Source organism: Crotalus tigris, unplaced genomic scaffold (assembly GCF_016545835.1).
Source record: "Crotalus tigris isolate CLP2741 ecotype Arizona unplaced genomic scaffold, ASM1654583v1 scf7180000019097.2288821080:1192077, whole genome shotgun sequence".
Classification (NCBI taxonomy): domain Eukaryota; kingdom Metazoa; phylum Chordata; class Lepidosauria; order Squamata; family Viperidae; genus Crotalus; species Crotalus tigris.
In genome coordinates this window covers 1,079,859-1,101,564 of record NW_024097373.1, presented here as the reverse complement: position 1 = coordinate 1,101,564, position 21,706 = coordinate 1,079,859, and the positions used below count along the sequence as shown (strand labels likewise).

General features: G+C 37.3%; 1 protein-coding gene across 8 annotated transcripts in view; it reads right to left on the bottom strand.

The window, feature by feature from the left end:
• RPS6KC1 (ribosomal protein S6 kinase C1) overlaps nucleotides 1-21,706 on the bottom strand; it is a 95,027-nt gene that overhangs the window by 18,288 nt on the left and 55,033 nt on the right. For all 8 annotated transcript variants that reach the window (XR_005558668.1, XR_005558669.1, XM_039359606.1 and 5 more), the window contains 4 exons: nucleotides 16,974-17,021; nucleotides 15,227-15,359; nucleotides 7,172-8,710; nucleotides 6,811-6,900 (listed from right to left, as the gene is read on the bottom strand). Coding sequence is in view for 6 of the 8 variants with exons in the window: in XM_039359606.1 (XP_039215540.1) it covers nucleotides 6,811-6,900; nucleotides 7,172-8,710; nucleotides 15,227-15,359; nucleotides 16,974-17,021 (1,810 nt within the window). In the remaining 2 variants the exon portion in view is untranslated. The remainder of the gene's footprint in view (nucleotides 1-6,810; nucleotides 6,901-7,171; nucleotides 8,711-15,226; nucleotides 15,360-16,973; nucleotides 17,022-21,706) is intronic.

Sequence of the window (21,706 nt, the reverse complement as noted above, 5' to 3'; positions counted from 1 at the left end):
TACAAAGAATAAGAAAACTCTCAGCACCAAGAAGTAAGAGCAGCATGAGACTCCATGTTTGACAACTTGCCTTCTTAACTTATTCACCCAACTGTATTTATACATTTCTCCTTAGACATTCGGCTTCATTGGAACAGATGTGTTTTGTTTTTATTATATTGTACAGACTTTTTATATTTATTATTATTAAGGATTTTAATAATTATGATCGTCATTCTCTCAATTCATGAATTCTGACCTTTGGGTGGGTAAGAGCATTATGTTTTGGAAATAGCATGACAGTCATTTGTATTTTCAAACTATATCCCACAGAACCTTTAGATTCTCCAAGAACTTGGTTGGATTCTTTGAGAGCCCAGGGACCTTTTTTCTTTACATTTCATTCAAACACAGACAATTTTCTATCACAAGAACACTGTCTCTTCATCAGGAGTTCTGGGAACTTTTCTTTTAAACTAACAATTTCTGAAGCAAGCCTGGAAAAATCCGATTTGCATCACCTTAAAGTTTATGAAGTCACCTTCATTGGGAATCAAGGGAATAGGCTGATAAATGATAATACTAAAATACTCAGCAACTTGCACTGCTGAAAAAGCAGTTGAGTACAATTATAATTAATTATAACACAGCTTCTTCTTTATCTAGAGTTCTCTCATAATATAAGAAACTGCTAGCTGAGTCTGATTATAGACAACAGTTAATGGTAGGTTGCCACCTACTGGCCAACTTTAAGAACTCTCCCTCGGCAAAAAGTTCCTTCAAAACCAAAGTAGATATTTTAGGACAAATGAATGGTGGTGGTCATGATGGAGGTTTTCTAATCTAAGCATTAGTTTTCAGCTTCAAGGGTTTAATTCTTTCCATGCACCCTGTTTCATTTTTAATTGCTCCTACTATTATTACCAGACAGAATTTCAGAAATACAGATCTCAACATCCGTTGGAGGTGGCAATTTACAAGTAGAAAATAGCAGAGTCAGAAAAGACTAAATGGGGTGCTCTTCAAATTCAAATCATCTTAAGAATATTCTGAGCAGCATGTGGCTGTATTCTGACAAGGGGAGAATTTGTTCTATTTGCCAGAAGATGATCTTCCAAAGGTGTATTTTTAGGATATATATTTAAAATGAATTGGAGTACAAGACTACATTAGTTTTCCCTCTGCAGTTAGAAAAACAACATATTTTCTTCAGAGTGTCATATTTTTTAAAAAAATAGCATTACGGACATGATAAGACAAAGCATCTAAGCATTATACTCCAACACATAGATTTGTATGGAAAAAAAACACTGCCCACTAAGGAAAAAGATGCTTTTCTCAGGTATTTGCCTATCTTTTAAGATTTTTGTTGCAAGATCTCATTCCTTCTAATTTTTCTGTCTCCAGTAATCTTTGGCCAGGTGTTTTGAATGTTCTTAAGATGACCATGGAAGGAATGACCTTCCCAAATTTATCCACATGTGATAATGGAAGATGTACCTTATCTTGACACAGAGTGTCTATTTTAACTACAGACAGTCCTCAACTTATAATCATTCATTTAGTGATCGTTCAAAGTTACAACAGTACTGGAAAAAGTGACTTATGACCGTTTTCACACTTATGACCACTGCAACATCCCCATGGTCACATGATCAAAATTTGGATCCTTGGCAACTGGTTCGTGTTCAAAACGGTTGCAATGACCCAAGTTCATGTGATCCCCTTGTGAGACCTTCTGACAAGCAAAGTCAATGGGGAAGCCAGATTCACTTAACAACTGTACAGTGTTTTATTTAAACAATAGTGGCAAGAAAAAGTCATAAGGTGGGGCAAAACCTACTTAACAACTGTCTTGCTTAGCAACAGAAATGTTGGGCTCAATTGTGATCATTAAGTCAAGGACTACCTATACTGTATCTAAAACAAACAAATCAAATTGTGCTTTGTAAATGTCTAGTCTTTTGAATTAAAAGATTCATTTAAAATCCTGAAAAATTACTGGTACTTTTCTGTCTAATTGTTTATGAAAAATAAAAGCAGAAGCAGTTGTTGTGAAGGGGGTTATAACTGGGTTGGTATATTTTGTATTAATATTACTAGGGGCAAAGTCTTTCCTAACAACCTTTCCATTCCGCATAGTCTTGTCAGTGATAAGAGAAGCATATAGATCTGGCCTCTTTTCCTATATTCTAATCAACGTATCATGGAAAACTGTGTGTCTTTGCAAAACAATACTTGGTTCCAGTAGAAAAGTTCCCTGCTTGTTACAAATAAAAAAATAACAGAAGCATCATTCTTTTTTGTGTGTGTGTGTGTGTGTGTGATCTTACTGGATTCATGATCTTCTCTTCTTTTTACTTCAAATAATCCAATCTTGCCCTAACTGCTGATCTTCAGGTATGCTGAGGAATACCAGGTTGGGGAAAGCTGGAGCAGAATCACTCCCCAATTTCCCAGCATGACCATTCATATTGTTTTTCTACTTATAGGATAGTTGGGTACATAACTGCAATTAACTCCAGAAATTCTACAATATGCCCATCTTTTTTTGAGTAAAGTTTATGTTTTCCCATTCATATTTTGGACAATGGTTGTTTGAGATAGAAAAAATAAGCAAGGTGACAAACATGTCATACATTTCCCATTCCTATACATTTAACATAAGAAAATGAATATACATTTTCTTATTCCTGTCACACCTGGGGAGTGTTGATCAGGTGACAGCACCAAGCCAACCTTGGCTGATAACACTGAACAGGGTCTGACTTGACTAGCACCTGAAGTTGCTGGGCTATAGAAAACTAGCCTGAAAATTCAAAAAGGAATAGCAAATCCCTGCATTGGTGTCAGGAAAACAACGTTTGAGTTCTATAGCCCTCTATCTCAACAAGTGATTCTAGTCATAAAGTATTATTACATTATTACCTTGTCGACAATTCAAATAATAGTTCTCTAATCCAGCACAGGATGCTGCCTTTTAAAGAGGATCTATGGAGAGATATCACTATTAGACTATGCCATGGAAGTGAGACCAGCAATAGATACAAAGCTGTATCTTGTGCCACAACTATAAATAATCAGAGTAAGTATTTTTAGTTTTTTTCCTTATTATTTCAAAATCCATCAGGTGAAATATACAGATTTACAAAGTTAATAGCTCTTGATCCTACATCAAGAGAGTTAGGAACTTGTGAGTCTCTAAATGTTTGCTGAGCTACAACTCTCAGTATTCTCATCACAAATCATGTTGAGTGGGGAGGCTGGAAGTTGTAATTCAACAACATCTGAAAGTCACAGGCTTGTGTTCCTATTCCACATCATTTTCACTTTGTCCAATGTTGCAAGTAGGTTTATTGATTATGTCTTCTGTAGCATGTGGTGAAATATTCCAAAATACCACAAACCTAAGTATGCTAAACCTAAGTATGCAATAACATATCCAGATTTCTTTTGACATTTGTGACTGTTTATCTAGAAAGTGACAGAGTATTTTCTCACAATTAATTTTAAGTTATATACTGTATATCTATATTAAGGTGTATATCTATACACTGCAATATTTAAAATAATGAATATTCCTTAAAATAATGAATATTCCCCCATCATTGCCTCCATCTCCATCTCTAAAATAGCATTCCCCTGGAGAATCAATTCATAGCAACTTTATTGGGAATTAGGAAAGCAGTCAAAACTTGGCTACTTCAACAGACCTCTAAGAGAGAAATGAATTTACATATTTCCTCTATCTGACTTCTTTAATCTATGGGATTTTAAGGTACTCGGAATCTTAATTGTTGCAGTATTGATTCATTTTGGATATTTTTAATCTTAAACAAATTACCTTACTTTTACGAAACTAAGAATTCAGTGGCCTCACTCACCCAGAAACATACACACTGTTAATAAAGTTTTTTTAAAATAAAAAGATAAGCAGCAAAATAAGAGGCAACAAATTAACATCAATTTCCACTATTAGACAACAAGACAATAAAATTAAGATAGATGGTTCAACATCCTCCTGGTCACATGTATTTTTCATGTATTCAGGCATACTTTTAGTTATATATAACTTTTAAAAATGCCTAATGAGCTATAATTACATTTTATAGATATTTAAATAAAGTACTGCATTGCAAATGCATATAATTTAAAAATCTGAATAACTGAAATATTCCAATCTGCAAATGAATTGAAAAGTGTGCATCAACTCAGTTTTACAGCAGAATTCAAACAATTTGATCAAAATAAAAGCAACTGAATTTTACTTATTCATTGAATTACTTAATAAAACTTTACCAGAAAGTTTTGTTAAATCAATTAAGCCTCCCAAGGAAGCAAAGATCTACATCCTGATCTAGATCATCCAATTAGTGATGAATTTTCAACAAAAGAAAATAGTCCTTCAGTCTACCAAGACTCAAGATGTTTAAGATCTCAAAATTATTTTGTCTTGGGCTTGGAAGTGAACAAGGAGCCAATAGAGGAAAAATCAGCAAAATTATTCAGAGAAGATTTGGGGACAATGGTCTTAAGATGACCTCCAAAAATCTTCTTGCTTGAAGTAATTATTAAAATTATAGAGAAGAGTTCATAGATCTTACTCACAAATGTTCTCAGAAACAAGCATTTAAACATTATGATACAGCAAATAAACACCCTACGTAACTCTTCAAAGACTTGTTATCAGTCAAGAAGCTTCCGATGGTAGGTTTGTCTGCAGACAGAATATAGACCAGTGATGGTGAACCTTTTAGAAACCGAGTGCCCAAACTGCAACCCAAACCCCACTTATGTAGCGTCGGGTGCCGGGTGGACGTGGCCCATTGAGTGGGTGTGACCAATTCGGTGGGTGTGGCTTCAGTGGTAACGGCAGACTGGGTGGGACTAAAAAGTCCAAACAATCAATTCCAACTTTGCGATATCTTTTTTTTCCACGAGAATTTGAAATTAATTGATTGATTGAATGAACCATATTTTTTGGGAAAACGGTGGCGGAGGCCTAAATCGAAAAATTTTATAAAACCCAGCTGAAGGCCTAGGACTGGGGCGATGGCGCACATGCCCACAGAGAGGGCTCTGCGTGCCATCTGTGGCACGCGTACCATAGGTTCGCCACCACCGATATAGACTATTCCACAACTGGACACTTGTACCCCTCCCAGGAAAAAGATTTATTCTCAGTATAATCAGGGCTTTGATGACATTTTAGGAATAAAAACTTTCTCTATGCAAAGAAAAAAACTACCTTTCATGTAGTTTTCTATGAAAAGACAGTTTTTTGTACTGAGGTACAGTTAGCTATATGAGATTCTTCCTGCCTTCTACAATCTAAAACAGTACAATGCAAGAGACAGATTAACAACTTTAATCAAAACTAGGACTTTGATACCACAGGGAGTTCCTCCATAATATCACCATAAATAAAAATACTTTAAGAAACTGCGCTAGTCCTTTGAAGCCCAAATAATTTATATTTATATTCTGTTTATCCTGGGTTTGGTCCAGGCTAATCTGTTGCACCTCATTTCTTCTGAAATCTTTAGAAATGAAATCACTATATAACTAATTCACTCTGTTGAGTTAAAGCAAGTGGCAGATCTCAGTGGCCTTAACTAAACTCAAAAACAAGAGAATTGGATCTAAATCATATTTGGATTGGGTGGCCACAAAGGAATCATAGGGCTATAGATTAAACTAGTATGCTTTTTTAAAAAAAATGACTAACCACTTTTGTCTGGTTGCCAAGAAACATGAATATAGTTTCCAGGAATCACATTCAATCTGAGGGATACCTTATCTACTCTTTCTTGTAATCAGTTCTGGTTAGACACTTTTACTTAATATAAAACTTAATTCCTGTTACTAACATTAAAGCTGATTAAAATACGCTACCTATGCATCACTTGCTGGAACACCCATTTTATTTGTCCATTCAATATTTATTGAATGGACAATTCAATAAATATAGTAGATTTATAGCCACAGTTGGATTAAAATTTATTGAATATTTTCCTGGGGAAGATACCATAATATGTACATGCGAAGGAAAACCTCTACAAACTATGATACATTTAACCCTTCTTCATTTTAACAATAAAAAGTTTCAAGAACTCTGTATACTTAAGCAGATTTCATAAATCTTTAGGCATATCTATTACATCTGACTTTATTTATTTGTGAATTCTTCTAAACCAGTGTTTCTCGACCTTAGCAATTTTAAGAAGTCAAGACTTCAACTCCCAGAATTACCCCGCTAGCATGGCTGGCTGGAGAATTCAGAATAACAGAGTTGGGAAGGGACCTTGGAGATCTTCTAGTCCAACCTCCTGCTCAAGCAGTAAACCCTATACCATTTCAGACAAATGGTTGTCCATTTTTTTCTTAAAAACTTCCAGTATTAGAGCATTCACAACTTCTGGAGGCAACTTGTTCCACTGATTAATTGTTCTAACTGTCAGGAAATTTCTCCTTAGTTCTAGGTTGGTTAGTTAGTTTCCATCCATTGTTTCTTGTCCTGTTTTCAGGTGCTTTGGAGAACAGATTGACCCTCTCTTCCTTGTGGCAGCCCCTTAGATATTGGAACACTGCTATCATGTCATCCTTTTTATTAAACTAGACATACCCAATTGCTACAACCATTTCTTCATATGTTTAATATATCATATTCCAAAATAGCATATATATTTAAAAAATAAAGATCTTAGCAGATACTGAACAGCTTGTATTCCCAAGAAACAGAAAAAGGGTGGAATGGGATGATAGTTCCATGAGAAAATGAAAGCTGCTAATCTGTTTTCCAAGTGAAACATTTAAGGCGATTGCTCTAACCTGGAGCACAGTACATTCTCTCTATGGCATCGTTGTCACAGGAATCTTCAACCTCACTCCACCTGCTAAAATACGTTAGCTGAATGTGTCCTAAAAACAAAACGACAGGAGAAATCAAAACATTTTTCCCTTCCATTTTATGCAGAAGTGAACTGTAATTACTCCTTTTGTAGCTAAAAACAGTATCATTAAGAATAATGGCATCATTAAGTACTAGAAGCTATTACTGGGGGTGAATTTGCTGCACTGATAATGAAGCTCTAGACAGGAAATGAAGATACTAATTACAAGATAAAACGCCTTCTCAGTTAATTGGGAGCAACAGCGAATAAAAAGAAATGCATTTGCAAAAGTTCCTGACCTCGATCATTCAATAAGATGTTGTTTGGGTTCAAATCGCGGCACACAATTCCTTCTCGATGCAAGGCATCAAGGGCTACAACCATTTCAGCTGCCCATCTTTGAACACAGCCTTCAGGGAGGTAAAATCTGGAGGTTAGTGCTAATCTCTCATCCAAGTCCTGAAAAAAATGATGTATTTCATTCTCTCCTCTGCTCCTCACACCCAACTCTTTGCTTTCTGCTTTGTGGGACAAAGAGAGAACTGTTCCCTCTTGACAGTTTTCTTCAGTATGATCAGAAAACAGCAACACAGCTTCACTGTCCACATCTAAGCTGTCTTCTGTGACATCTACATGTGCACTGGCAACCATAACATTGTCCTTTATGCTGAAAATATCTAATGATGATGATGCTTCTCCAAGTCCTTGAAAGGCCATCCTGTTCCCAAAACCAACTGAGTCAGTATCAGCTGTATGGGATGCCCTAACTGCTTCCTGATTGTCTTTGCATAGTCCTTGTGATTTTCCTTCCCTCAGATGCTCTACCTTTTGCTCAAGCACTCTGCTTTGTTCCGCACTGTTATTCAATTGCAAGACATCGGGAGCTTCCAAAAGTTTGCTTTCCAAGATGTCTCCATTCTGTTCCATCAGTTTTGTTGGTCTATCCACTGAAGCCTCTTTCATTTGCTCCATAATGCCTGGCAAGTTGACCAAAAGGTCAGGTCTTCCTTCATCAATACTACCGACCTCATCAAAGGCTACATCTTTAAATGATATCACAGGCACAGAGTCATTAGAACCCCTGCTGATAGTGTCCTGAGATGCAAATCCTAACCTGTTTTCAATGGCTTCAAGGCTCTTATCCTGATTTAATGTAGGAAAAAACGGTTTGAAAGATTCTGATTTTAAATTATGAAGTTTGTCTCCAAAATCAAGTCCCAGAAGGTCACTGGTGCTATCTTTGCTATCAATTCTGAAAAATTCCATGGGGCTGTTCTTGGATTTATTTAGTGATTCTGATATCATAGTAGGATTGGCAGCTTCTGGATCCACATCATCAGCAAACTCTTTTATTTCCTGACATGTGACTGTAGATTCCAAGTTCCCAGAGGCAGCTTCATCTTGCACTTTGAGGACTCTTTGCTCATTGGTAATGAGAACATTATCATCTGGTTTCAGGACAGATTCCTCATTTAATGAACCAGAGTCAATTTTTTCTTGACTGTATTCATTGCATAATGTTAGATAACTTGTGGTACATTCCTCTTCTGAACTAGATCCGGAGTCAATCCATTTAAGAGAACTTTCCTGATCTTCTTCTTGGTTACTACTACCATCTTGAAAACTTGGAGTGAAACTGTCCTGCAATGGTAAAACCTTTAATACATTGTCCCCGTTACTTCTTCTGGAGCCAAGGCTACTGCTGATATCCTGAGGACTAGGACTTGCCTGATGCAAATGTATTTTGGTACAGCTGGATTTTCTGGATTTAGGGGCTTCAAAGCTTTCTTCAGGGCTCCTATTCAAGAATTTACTAATGTAAGACCAAAGTTTGCCTCCTGTAAGAAAAAAGAAAGTAACCAAAGTTAATTGTATTTCATTAATGCCTAACTATGGCAGACGGTGCAATTATATGTAAGAAGTATTAACACTGGTGGAAGATGGTATCCACTCTTATCCTCTAACAGAATGCAATTAGGTGCCAGCATTACAATAGCATTAATCTGATATTTCTGCATTTTTATACCAGCCATCATTTGCAACAGCAGTGATATTTAAACATTCTAAATGGTTTACAATGAAAGTAACAGGAGAATCTCAGGAAAAAAAGTCAGGAAATAATACAAAGTATGCATTTCACATCTACCAGTTGAAAAGTGTTCAGAATGCCCAAATCAAGATCTTAGAAAATCTGGGCACTTAGAAAAACTGCCCACTAACAAAATGTTCATCCAATATATATTATGATGATCAATTACAATCTCCTAAAATCTTCAGAAGAACTCAACACATGAAGGCCAACATCTGCTAAAGATTAGGCAGCTGTGATTTCACATTCTTGTGTACGTAGTAATAATAAATTACGGTAATAGAAAATGAAGAAGGTAAAATGATCTTAGATTTTAAAATACAAAAAAACAAGCATCTACCACATAACACCTCAGACATAACAACTGTTGATAAGACAAAAAGGTCTGGACAGTGGGTATGGTAGTACCTGGAGGTAGCACCAGTAGAAGAGAACAAAAATGGAGAAAATCACAAAATAGAAACTCTGCAAATAAACATAGAATGAATATTGGAAAAAAACAAAGAAAGTACCAATAGTAATAGATGCTTTGGGTGCAACCTCAAAACATCTGGAACACCACTTGAACATCATCAACATTGACAAAATCACCATGGTCAATTTCAAAAAGCAGCTTTACTTGGAACAGCTTACATCCTGCAGTAGTAACCTTTAACACCATCAGACCACATCTCCCTATCTCAGGTTCTTGGGAAGGACTGGATAGGTAGATAAAAATGCCAAATTCAGTCTCAACATCTGGATGACTGGATGAGTGACCCATAATAACAACAATTTTGTGGGGATCTTGCTGCTTTTTTTCTCTCTAGCCCTCCCCCAGTTATAAAAAAGAAAAACAACCCTCCATCCTCCAGTTTCAATCCCCTCATCTCTGTATCACATTCATAAATACACTCCATGGCAGGAAGAACATCCATAACCAATAAAGATCACTAAATATAGTTTATCAGTCACATTGTTGAAAATACCTGTCAATATCCTCAGGCCATAGGTCAGCTGACTATCACCTCAGTTTAGATCTACCATATATTTTAAGTAAACTATAAGCTTGAAGTGGAACTCAAAATGGGAACCTTGCTTGTTGCTCATAAATTACTGAAATTAAAAATGTGACATGTATTTAAATGTATTGGCCACCCAATTCCAATGCATCCTGGGCAGTATACAAAACTAAAAAAAACACTATAAAAATGGCTAAAAGCATTAAATTAAAGATGAACTCCATTTCATATGAACTTCTTTCAGCTCACAGATGCAGTCACACATATTTATCAAATAGATTTTAAGCACTAACTAAGTCATAAGAAAAGCTGACTGGATAAGACCTAAGGTCCACAAAATGTAGCACTGTGCTTTTACATACAGAATGAGCCTAAAATGGTGGTGGTTGTCTTTAAAATCCAGCTCTTCTGGAATTCTTATGGTACAATAATAAAAGAGCCTTAAAATTGCCTTAATTGTCATGTAGTTCAATGTTATCTATTACAGCTGGCTTTGGCTCTCTAGCTTTTTAGAACAGATTTTTCTTATTACCTGCTAGTTTTTACTGGAAACGTTAAAGCTTTTCATTGAAAATGCTAGGGCTTAAAGTTAGGGCCATCAGAATGTAAAATGTGTTTACAACTGAGCTATGAGACTTACACCAGTAGATAACAAAGTTCTACTTGCAATTACATCTGTTTTTATCCAGCTGTTGTTTATTCTGGCCTTTTCTTTCCATACTCCCTTTTTAAAATAGCAATCTTTTTTACTGTCCCACCCAACCTAAAATTAGGTTTTAAGTTCCTGGAGGTAAGGGAACTATATTTAGTTCCATAAAGTGATTGTGCTTGATAAATTATTATCATTATAAATGTATTTCTACTGAGAATCACTTTGCTGTGGTAGTTAAGGTAACAGACTAGAAACCACTAGATCAGGGATGTCAAACTGCCAGCCCGCAGGCTAGATGCGTCATGCCAAAACTGTGCCCACCCTATTGCTAGCAATGGAAAAAAGTCATGATGCGTAGTGACATGTCACATGACGTTGCAAGTTTGACACCCCTGTACTAGATCATGAATTTTAATCCCACCCTAGGCATGAAGTCAGCTGGGTCACCTTGGGTGAGTCACTCTCTCTCTCTCAGCTCTAGAAAGAAGGCTATAGCAAACCACTTCTGAAAATGCTGCCAGAAAAACTGCAGTGACGAGACCAGGCAGTTGCCAGGAGTCAACACTGACTAGAAAGCACAAATATGTATATGTATTGTCTATGTATATGTGTATGTGTGTATATTTCTAAGCTCCAGATTTGAGATCCTTGCCATTATTTTAATAGCAGCCTCCAAAGTTTGAGAAGGTGCTCATACAACTATTTGCAAACATTAACCTTTTAAATAAAATAAATCTTTATTAGTATATGGTACATAACTTGATGTAAACCAAGGGTCCCCAGTCTGCGGCCCGGTGCCAGTCCATGGCCCACTGGGAACCAGGCCATGCAAGCAGTGGGTGAGTGTGTGAGTGAGCCCACAAAGCTGCATTTGTGCAAGCGGCACACATGCGAAACCATTTCCTCTCCCCCCCACTGCCACCACCGTCAATACACAGAGCTGGAAAGGTTGGGGACAGCTGATGTAAACCACAAATAATCATTTCAATAATCATCAAAATTCAACTATTCTTTCATGTATGTGTGCACAGAATAGCAATGAAATGCAAATATGCAAAGAAATGTTTTTTAATCATTGTGCAAGTTGAAAGCGGGAATCAACAATGTTATTTTTTTTTCCAAATGTCCAATTTAGGTCACAGAAGAGCAATATTTCCATCTTGGTATGTCATTAAGTCTTTATAAATGACACACTAATAATCTTTTTCATCTTATACTGCTGTAGCTAAGATTAAGTAGTAAATGCATTTGCCAATGTATCTGATTATTGGCCATCCATTATCATGTAAAATTACCCATATTTGGAGAGGGGGAAATCAATTGATTTAAAGAAGTTTCCATAAGTCTGCAACCTCACCTTTCAAATATTTGTATTCCTTTATAATAAAATTTCTAACAAGAATCAGTTTGAAGCATGCTTCTTAACATGCGGTTCTCCGTTTCCTTTATTTAATTTCAGCATCACAACCCATCTGTGAAGATTACCAATTTGATTTCTATTTACAAATGAATAACTGAGGCTGATGCTTTTTACACTTTCATCCTCCAAACCCTGGATCTTAATCTAGTATTGTTTTGTGACAATACAGGAGGTCCCAGGAATGCAAAGTATGGGATATTCCAATCCATGAGTAAGATGGGTGGGTATGTGGATGAGTGGGTGGGCAACTAATTGCCAGGGTTGAGCCTCAGGTAAGCCTCCTTGGCCTTGCCCATCACCTTGCCCAAGGTGATGGGCAAGGCCAAGGAGTAGGGGTGTAGCATTCTGGGAAACAGCAGCAGCCAATCAGACGGTGGTCCTGCACCATCCAATAGTGCTATGCTCCTTTGCCTATAGACCAGCCAGTTGTATCTACAGAAATGGGGCAGGATCTGGCTCTTTACAAAACGTTTGCCAACACCTGATCTAAAGTATTAGCTATCCCTCCCAATCTTACGTCGTCTTCAAACTTTCTAAGCATCCCAATTCTTTCATCCAAATTATTGATAAAAACATGGAATGGCCCAGGGCCCAGGCCAATGCCATTATGTCCAACATCACTGCATAAAGAGAAACTTGATTGGCACACAGACCATGTGATATAAAAGCCTGACACACCAAAATAAAAGTTGGCCAAATTCTGATGGAGGCAAACTCTGCACAACCATTGCAACTATTCTGGGGTTGGGAAAGTGAACAAACTTTTTTGGGCACTGTAGGTTACAAGAATAAGGGAATGACAAAACACTTTTTAATGACTATGAGGAAATTTGAAGGTAGTACTATTGGTGGAAGCTTTTTGATAGAATAGCTATGTGAAGCCTATGTGGACGTTTAACATACTTACTGTACTGTTTAAGTTAAAATGACCTTGCTGCCATGTTTAAGTGACATAATCAGAGGTGCCTTCTGGGAACCACAAAAAAGAAGTTAGGCTACCCTTCCTGACTCAGAATTTAAACACTTATCAGTTACAGCATTGACAAAATTAAAATAGGGAATAATTCTCTTTTTTCTGCTCTTAGGGCAACATATGACCATTAAGGTTCAGGGAGGAGGATTACTAAACATTGCCTGCTATAGAATTAGTGTTCATTAACAGGAAACATCATCATTCTGAAGTTTCTTATGCGCTTTCCAGATGAATATGAATTTTAACACATTTATGCTGAAAAAGATGTGACACTTCCCAGCAGCCATTCAAGCTTAAGTTTGATCTCCATCAAAATCTTCCCTCAATGTCCCTCAAGACTCTCTTTGAAGCATCTGTTTTTACCATTTCTGGCACTGATGCCACTAAGTAGTAGTGAAGCTTCAAAATGTCTTGCCAAGTGCTTTGTGACAAAACTAACAGATGCTTTATGAATGTTCTCACCTTTAAAAAACTATTTACTACATTGTAATGTGGAGGAAGCTTGTACTGGATTCAGTACTAATGCTTGGAAAAAAAAGGAAAACTTTTCATTACTGATACTTATTTTCAATGGCACTTTTAACCTTTTAGATCCTAGAAATCCAACTTAATATTTAGACAGAGCGGATACATTCTGCAGTTGTGGAAAGACTGAGGGATGCATGAAAGTAGAAGGAATTAATCTATAGTTGTTTGACATATGACTGGAGCATCTCCATCTCCTATCTATATACAACTTTTTCCAGATGGTAATTCTTAAATAAGTATGGAGGTAAAGCTCACCTTAAAAATTTAAATACTGGCTTTAGTTGCAGTGACATAAGTAATATGAGGCATCACTTTACTGCATGCTAGTGCTAAAGAAACAGGCAGGTTCCAATGCCCGTCCTAATTGGGCCACTATGGTTGTTAAACAAAGGCATTTTTAAAAATAAAAGGCAACAGTAAGCAACAGCCTCTCAAAAACTTCTGAGATGACTGGAGGCCTATCAGATTCTGAGCATCTGCCACCAACTCACCTCAACTCAACTCAACTCACTGTATTTACAATAGGTGGCTACTGCGTGAGTCAACTGTACCGTGCAAACATAGTTCCCAAAATTAGAAATAGCACTGGAGATCAGTCCTGAAGCTATTACTAGCCAAAACTAGGCTTAACTCCATTCATGTTGATTTTTTTAACATGTGACTGTACACAGGCAAAGGAGTTATGTTTTGGGTGTTTTGACTATAGGTAAATCGTGTTTATATGACCCAGGCCAAGGGATTTGTCTTAATATTCTCACTGAGCCCAACTAGGCAGGTTATTCTTACAAAATAACTATTGTTTTGTTAAAAAAATAAACCAGCAGCATCCATGGGGAGAGCATCAAAAAGAATTTGGTGACAATGAATATGCTTCTCTCTTTAATTCATATTGTTCGCTTCAGTGCAAGCAAGACCTGGAGAGCTTCTCACCTTTTCTTGAGAAATGATTCTGGTTAACTGAAACCTGATTTGGTTAGTCGTCTGAAGCTCCACAATAGAAGTTCCAACTCTTTGAACATGCTTGCAATGTAGATGCATGACCCATAGGTCTCACTGAAGTACCTTAGTGAACCATTCCTGCCCCCCATGTACAGACTGGATCTATGGATTTGGCAATATGCATTCACAGACACCAGTGGAGTTTCTGCCTGACACATACAGAAGGCATAAAAAACATCCTTCACCATCTGGATCACTGCAGCAACAACCAAGACTCTCAGCCAGATAAAGGCTTCTTTTTAAAGACAATTTCCCTACAGTTATCACTTGTTCTAAGAGCATCATATGGAATTGTTATTTGAAGCAGAAAGGATTTGCAAACAGAATAAACAAATCAGCCTATCGCTGCATGGGATAAATATTTACCTCACTGTTTTACTCAAAGAGCACCTTAAGGAAAAGATTGGTCTGTGTAACCTGAAAGCTTTAGATCCAAAGGGGAAAGCAGCTGCTTTGCTGAATAGTGGAGCTACAAGAACTTTAGTGGGATGTAAATTATAAAAAACAATAATGTAACATAACAAAGAGCATGTATGCCTCAACACCCTTTGCCGCAGTGTTTAAGATAATCCCCAAAATTTTGGTTCAGAAGACTTCTAGCATCTTGATGGTATCACTTGAAGAAGCAGAGGCTTTCTTTCTCCCCTACCATCTCCCCCCTTCCCACAGCTCATCTGAATCCACAGACTAACCTTCTGCGTGATGCAGCACAAGGAAGACCGATTCCTCTGAGATGATGTACTTGTGCAAAGCCACCATGTTGGGCACACTGCGGGGGATGATGGTCTTTCTCTCCCTGCTGCATTCGCTACTTTTTCTTAGACCCTGACAGAGAACAGAAAGGTCAGCTGTACCCTCAGTTGCCTTTGGAGCATGCTGTGCTCTGTGCTTATCAACCAAACTAATCTATCCAAGTTACTCCAGGCTTCAGAGAAACCACTCATCTGCTGCTCTGTGCCCCTCAGTCCCCTGAGGCCCTGCTGATGGCATCTGGCGCACATCCAGAGAACAGAAGATGGCACAAAGCTGCCATTAAAATCAATTACATGGGTCAATGTTTTCATTAGAATCTCTCACAAACCAAGTCATCAGAATGACACTCAGTTATTTCTCTATGACCTTTTTCCCCCAGATATCTCTGGGGGGGAGAGGCAGGGAGGGCAGGGGCCGAGCTTGAAGGATCAAAGCAAACTGTTAAGTCCATTCACAGTCAAAAGGCAAGTCTTGCCCCACCTTCAATTTGATAGAGTCGGGTATGCATACATTTCCATTGGGTCAAAGAGAAGATAGACTAGTAATGTGATTTGTTTCCTGGAGGTGTTATAGATTTTTAAAGATAGCACATAGAAAAAAAACCCAAAACAACTTATGAAAGAAGCACTCCTGATAAATAAAGTGTGGTTGAATTATCGAAGATCACAATTAATTTTCACATGACCTCCAGCTATTGCTGAGAGGGGGGGAAACCAGCCCTGATTCTCTTCATCTCTTGGCAATGTCAAGAGGAGGAATGTAATAAAACAATGCAAATAAAACAAAAATATGCATTACTACTATGCAAATGTTCAATCTAACCCTCCGCTTTGTTTAGTGACCTAACTGTGCTCATTCCGCTTTATCAGATGATATTAGGAAATGGAGAAAGAGATGCGGGATTGTTATTCTCTCATCTCATACATTGTTTGTGGCTGGCCTTGTCATCTTCGTACTGCTTCCAAATTTGCAAATTAAACAAAGGCATCTTCAAGTGGAAAAATATTAGATGAATAGGAAAAGAAAACTCTAAAGGAGTGAAGGCCCCAACATACTGGCAAAGGCATCAGGAAGAGGAAAGCTTTGTGATGTATCCTATAGATGGGGAGTCATCTCCCAGATATTGTAGTACCACAACTTGTAGTAGTCTCAGCCAACATGGCCAACAGTGAGGAATACTAAGAAAGATTCAGATTTAGCAAATCTGAATCACACAAACAAAAAAAGGTGGGCTAGGGAAACAGGAAAACAACAGTTATATACAAAACCACATAAATAAGTACAGTAGTGGTCCCTGAATTATCCTCTCCCATTCAACATGAATAGTGGCAAACTAAGCAGTACAAGTGCTGGGAGAGAGTGAAGAATTACTTTAATATCAATATTTACTATTTCCGTTATTGAACTGACCTAAATATTTCACTGAAGAAAATGTAAACTATGTCATGGGACACTGACTGTAACAATTCCCTTTCCTTTGATGGTCAAAGCAGAAATAAGTGTTGCTAACAGCAGAAGCCATTTATTAGTTCTGTAGCCTGCCACTGAAGATTAACAGATAAAACGCAAACTCCACAAACCTGACTGATGACATTCTGCATTCTGGATTTTCTGGACTGAACTGTAAGCAGTGAGAAACAAGTCGCCATTGGCAAAGTGAATGATTTAGGAAAAATAATGACTTACCTTCAGTATATATGTCTGTTGTGTCCTAGTATCCATTACAAGCAAAACCTAAATGGAAGAATTGAAATTAATCCAATCTGTCAGAATTTTCCAGTTATCAATATTAATATTTCCTCTCTAATGATCAGAAATATAAGTCTCTAAAATGGACCTGACAGGTGGAATACACATATCAATTAATTTCTTTTTTATAAGATATGATAGCTGCAATACTTATTTATTTTATTTATGAGATTTATATACCGCTTTTAAGTGCAAGCACTCTCTAAGCGGTGTACACCAGTAAGCAATGTATGTATATATTTACATTGCCCCCAACAATCTGGGTCCTCATTTTACCTACCTCGAAAGGATGGAAGGCTGAGTCAACCTTGAGCCGGTGAGATTTGAACCGCTGACCTGCTGAACACAGTCAGCTAAAGTGGCCTGCAGTACTGCACTCTAACTGCTGCGCCACCTCGGCTCATACTTAATCAATAAATCAATAAGACTGATTATTTAAAAGTAAATCAGTAATGGTGTCAATTAAAATCTATCTCTAATTAGCAGAAGCATATTTTAAGCAATTAATTATTTTAAATGAAATACTTATAGGCATTAAAAATGGCAGGCAGAAAAGGGCATGGCCGTCCTTGTAATCTCACAAAATAGCAGGTTTGCTACATTATTTAAAAACAAAAAAGTGACGTGAAAATAAGAAAGTTTTTTTTAAAGTTCAAAATTATTTTCACCTGCAAAATTATGCTATTCCAAGAACAGTTCATTAACAAATCTCATAAGCGTAGTCGATTGAAAAAAAAGTACATGAAAGCCCTGAATGTTTGCTATCTATTCCTGCTTTTGGATCCAGCATACATACCGCAGCAGAACTAAAGTTGTATGTACTGTTCTGTAAGGCATAGCAAACAGCACTGAGGTTTCTTATACTGACCCACTTCATGCAGAACTTTTAAATGTAAACAAGATGCAGTGAGAACTGTCAACTTACTTGTCTCTAGAATAGCTTGGATTAATTCATGGTCAAGAACTAATCATGCTTGTTAGTCAAAATCCTGTCGCAGCGCCTGGAATCTAATGGAGTCTGGCTGAGGAGGAATAGACTCATTCTTAGAAAAACAATGAGCAAGTGGAAGCCCCCAAGGTTTTTTGCAGATATATCTGCTACATGTATGTTTGTTTATCATTTGGGAAGACCTATTCATGGTCAATTGTACTTTAGATAGTTTTCATTTGAGCTACTACATGCAATATGCTTTACATGGGGCTTTCCTTTAAGACCAAGCGGAAGCTTTAAATAATGGGTACCCAACCTTTTGGCTTGCCTGCACCGCACTAAGTGAAGATGAATTGTCTTGGGCTATATATAAAATATATAATATAGCTACAATCTTTACAATCTTGTGGGGCTGCATTACTAGCTATCCAGGGCCACAGGCAGACCAGGGGCCATGGGTTGCACACACCTGCTCTAAATAGTCCTGAATGCAATAGGCAAGTCCTTACATGGGTATATCTCATTTCATCCATCTGATCCCTTTACTGATGAGCTGTACTAGCTACTAGTTGGGTTTCACATGTAATTCAATGTATTGGTTATCTCCTGGAGGAGTAGTTTTCAAACGTGGCAATTTTCAGATGTGTGAACTTCGTTCTAAGCATTGCTGATTGGGAATTCTGCAAGCTGAGGTCTATATATCTGAAAGTTGCTAAGGCTGAGAAACACTGTCCCTAAAGAACTCTTCCCATCTTGGGGCCTAGATACTAGCAGGACTGTGATTGTTTTTGCCTGTCCACTGAGATCTGGCAGAATCAGCATGCTCCAATCACATAAGCAAAGCAATGCCATCTTGCAGGACCTTGGAAATGGGCTTTCCCTGAGGCTATTCTTGTCCTCTGGAACAACATTCCCCCCACCCCCAAAGCCCTTATGGTTCTGACCATGTGGACATTTAGGAAAGTTATTAAGATCTAGCTTTTATCAACAATCCCCATATGAAGACAATTTATAACCCTGCTGATGTATATTGTTTACATTATTGCTTCCCACTGTGGATGGTTCATAGTTTCTATTTTAAATTGTTATTTTTATCTTTAAACACCATCTAGAGTTATTTTGGCAAGTAAGCCAGCATTGTTTTTCTTTTGAGCATTTGCCCCGCTTAATCGTGGGATACACTTTTTGTGCTGCACTTGCCTAGTCCACACAGTGAAGCTATCAATGCACAACACAAAAGGGTTTGTTCTGCAGCTGGCAGTTTTGGAGCTGAGAAAAAGTGACTAACCAAAGGTCACCCAGTTGGCTTCCTTGTCTGATTCTACCACAATATATTTTATTGCCTCAATGAGAGGAGTTGGTTATGTGTTGCAGGAACATCAAAAAGGGATAGATTAACCCACTCAACTAGTTCCAAGGGACTGAATATAACCCAAACCAGAGCTAGCTACTTTATTACAGAATTCCCTCTGATACCTGGCAGCCCAGAATTAATCTCTAATGGTTAATATATACGGTCTGCAAAAATCCATTCAACCACTAGGTGGTAGCAAAGAAATATAGTACAGTAAATATTGCATTAGAGTTTTGCAGCCTAGATCCTGTATCCCTTTCAAAACCCTGATTGGCTACCATGACCAAGCTGCTCCCCGTGCTGCCTCTGTGTGGCCAATAGAGAAGAGCCTACCACACTACTCCAGGAAGTACAGTACCCCTAACAGTACTGCCTCTGTGTGGCCAATAGAGAAGTGATTTCTGATCTGGTTACAGTGTGTTGCCAAAACATTGCTAAGGATGTTTGACTAGATCAGAGGTGAAACATAGTGTGGAACAGGACCAAGGAGTGACAAAATCTCACCTGGGCTTGTATTTTCTGAATACCTGTAATATAGACTCATCTCAGGAAAAACCACAATTAGCTCTGAACATGAGTTTATTAATTCGCTTATTTATTTATCAAATTTCTAAATGGCCCATCTCACTTATAGAGCAGTTCTTGTGTATTCACACTTAGTAGGGTGGGTAAAGGCTTATCTGATCTTCAAACCAATATATGCATACACACACAGGTGAGAAGTGCACACACACGTGTGTGGAAACACATATATGTAGAATTAAGAAATATTTCAGTAATAATGCTGCCTATATAAATATGAATTTAAGCATGCCCAAGGAGAAAAAGCATGCTTTAAACATGTGTTATGTCATAAGTTGATAAATGTTCATCAAGATAGTAAATAAGGGCAATTTAAAAATGGACTAGGAACTGATGGGATAAATCACAAGAAGACAACTGAATTGTAGTGTCCCTCTTTAGCCACAAGACATGTGGAGTGAAAGACATGCCAAATTAAAATAGATAAAAATGGTTAAAAATGATGCGTCAATTTTCCTAGGGACTTTGCCTTTTCAACCAAGTTTATTTGCAGCTAGCTAACATTCACATTGAGGTAGTAAATACAAGAACATATGTGATTTTTTTTTAATGTGCCCTTTGACTGTCAATTTTTCCCAAACAGGTGTTGGTTAAATGATTATAAATTGGCCCCTGGATACACCTCTTCAACTGAGCCGTACAGGACTGGAGATAATATAATTAGAGTAAAAACATCAGGCTGGTGAATGCTTTCCATCTGTTTGGCAATAATATTTAGTTAACAATAGTCTTTAAAAAGAAGCACCTTCAACTTCCCTTCTTAAAGTTATTTATAGAGTCATTCTTAATACCCCAGCACTCTTGCTAACAAGAGCTTTAGCCACTTGGAAATTATTAGCCATAAGGCTAATAGCATGAAGAAACGTCTGTACACAGCATCTGCAGCTCTCCAAATTTACACGAAGCAATCTCATTTTAGAGTCATTTCTTAATGAATGGGCTTACGACTCTGCATTAATATAATCACTGCATACACAAAAGATCATAAGGAGCCAAGCATTTAAACAAAACAAAAAAAAACCAACACTAGGCTAATCGGTAGTGAAGCCATCAGCATAAAGGACAGAATAATCACTTCTTTAACCCTCAAGAGGGCTGGATCATTTATAGGGTAGAACACACAATTTAATAACACTGCTCATGGCTTTGCTCACCTTTCTAAAGACAAAAATCTAATTTGAACTAATTTGATATGACCGTCTTCCCAATCAAAAGCACCCAACACAAACTTTCATTTCAGGATAAAACAACTGCTATAACCAAGCCAATATGAAATAATTACCTTTGATAAGCATATTGTTTTTGGGATGGTTACAATTAAAAGAAAGCTTTTAATTCCACATATTTGTTTATCTACAGTTATCTACTATGCAGCAAAGCTTTAATTGAATATGTTGTCTAAGCAAGAATCACTCACTCACAGATCATAAACTATATCAGGATAATTTTTCTTAGTTGCTTCAGAATCTCTATGAATAACCTTGAGTGTAGCTCACGCTTCTATTCTTGTCAAATGTGGAATTACCATTTATGGTAGGTTTGCCAGTCTATGGTTTGATACAATTTCTCTGTGACAGTTGATGCCACATTATAAAAAAATAGGACACCAACAGGATCCCCTTATGAGAGAAAGCAAATGAGAAAAAGTGAACTGAGTAAATTGCTCATCTTTTCCTTATTTCATTTTTTAATGAATGAATACACTGTTTACCAAAGAAGTGTGAAATATATGTATTATTAGGTGTCTTCATACATATTCCAGCACAGTGGAGAACTTGTAGCTCTCCCCCCACCTCCAAGATT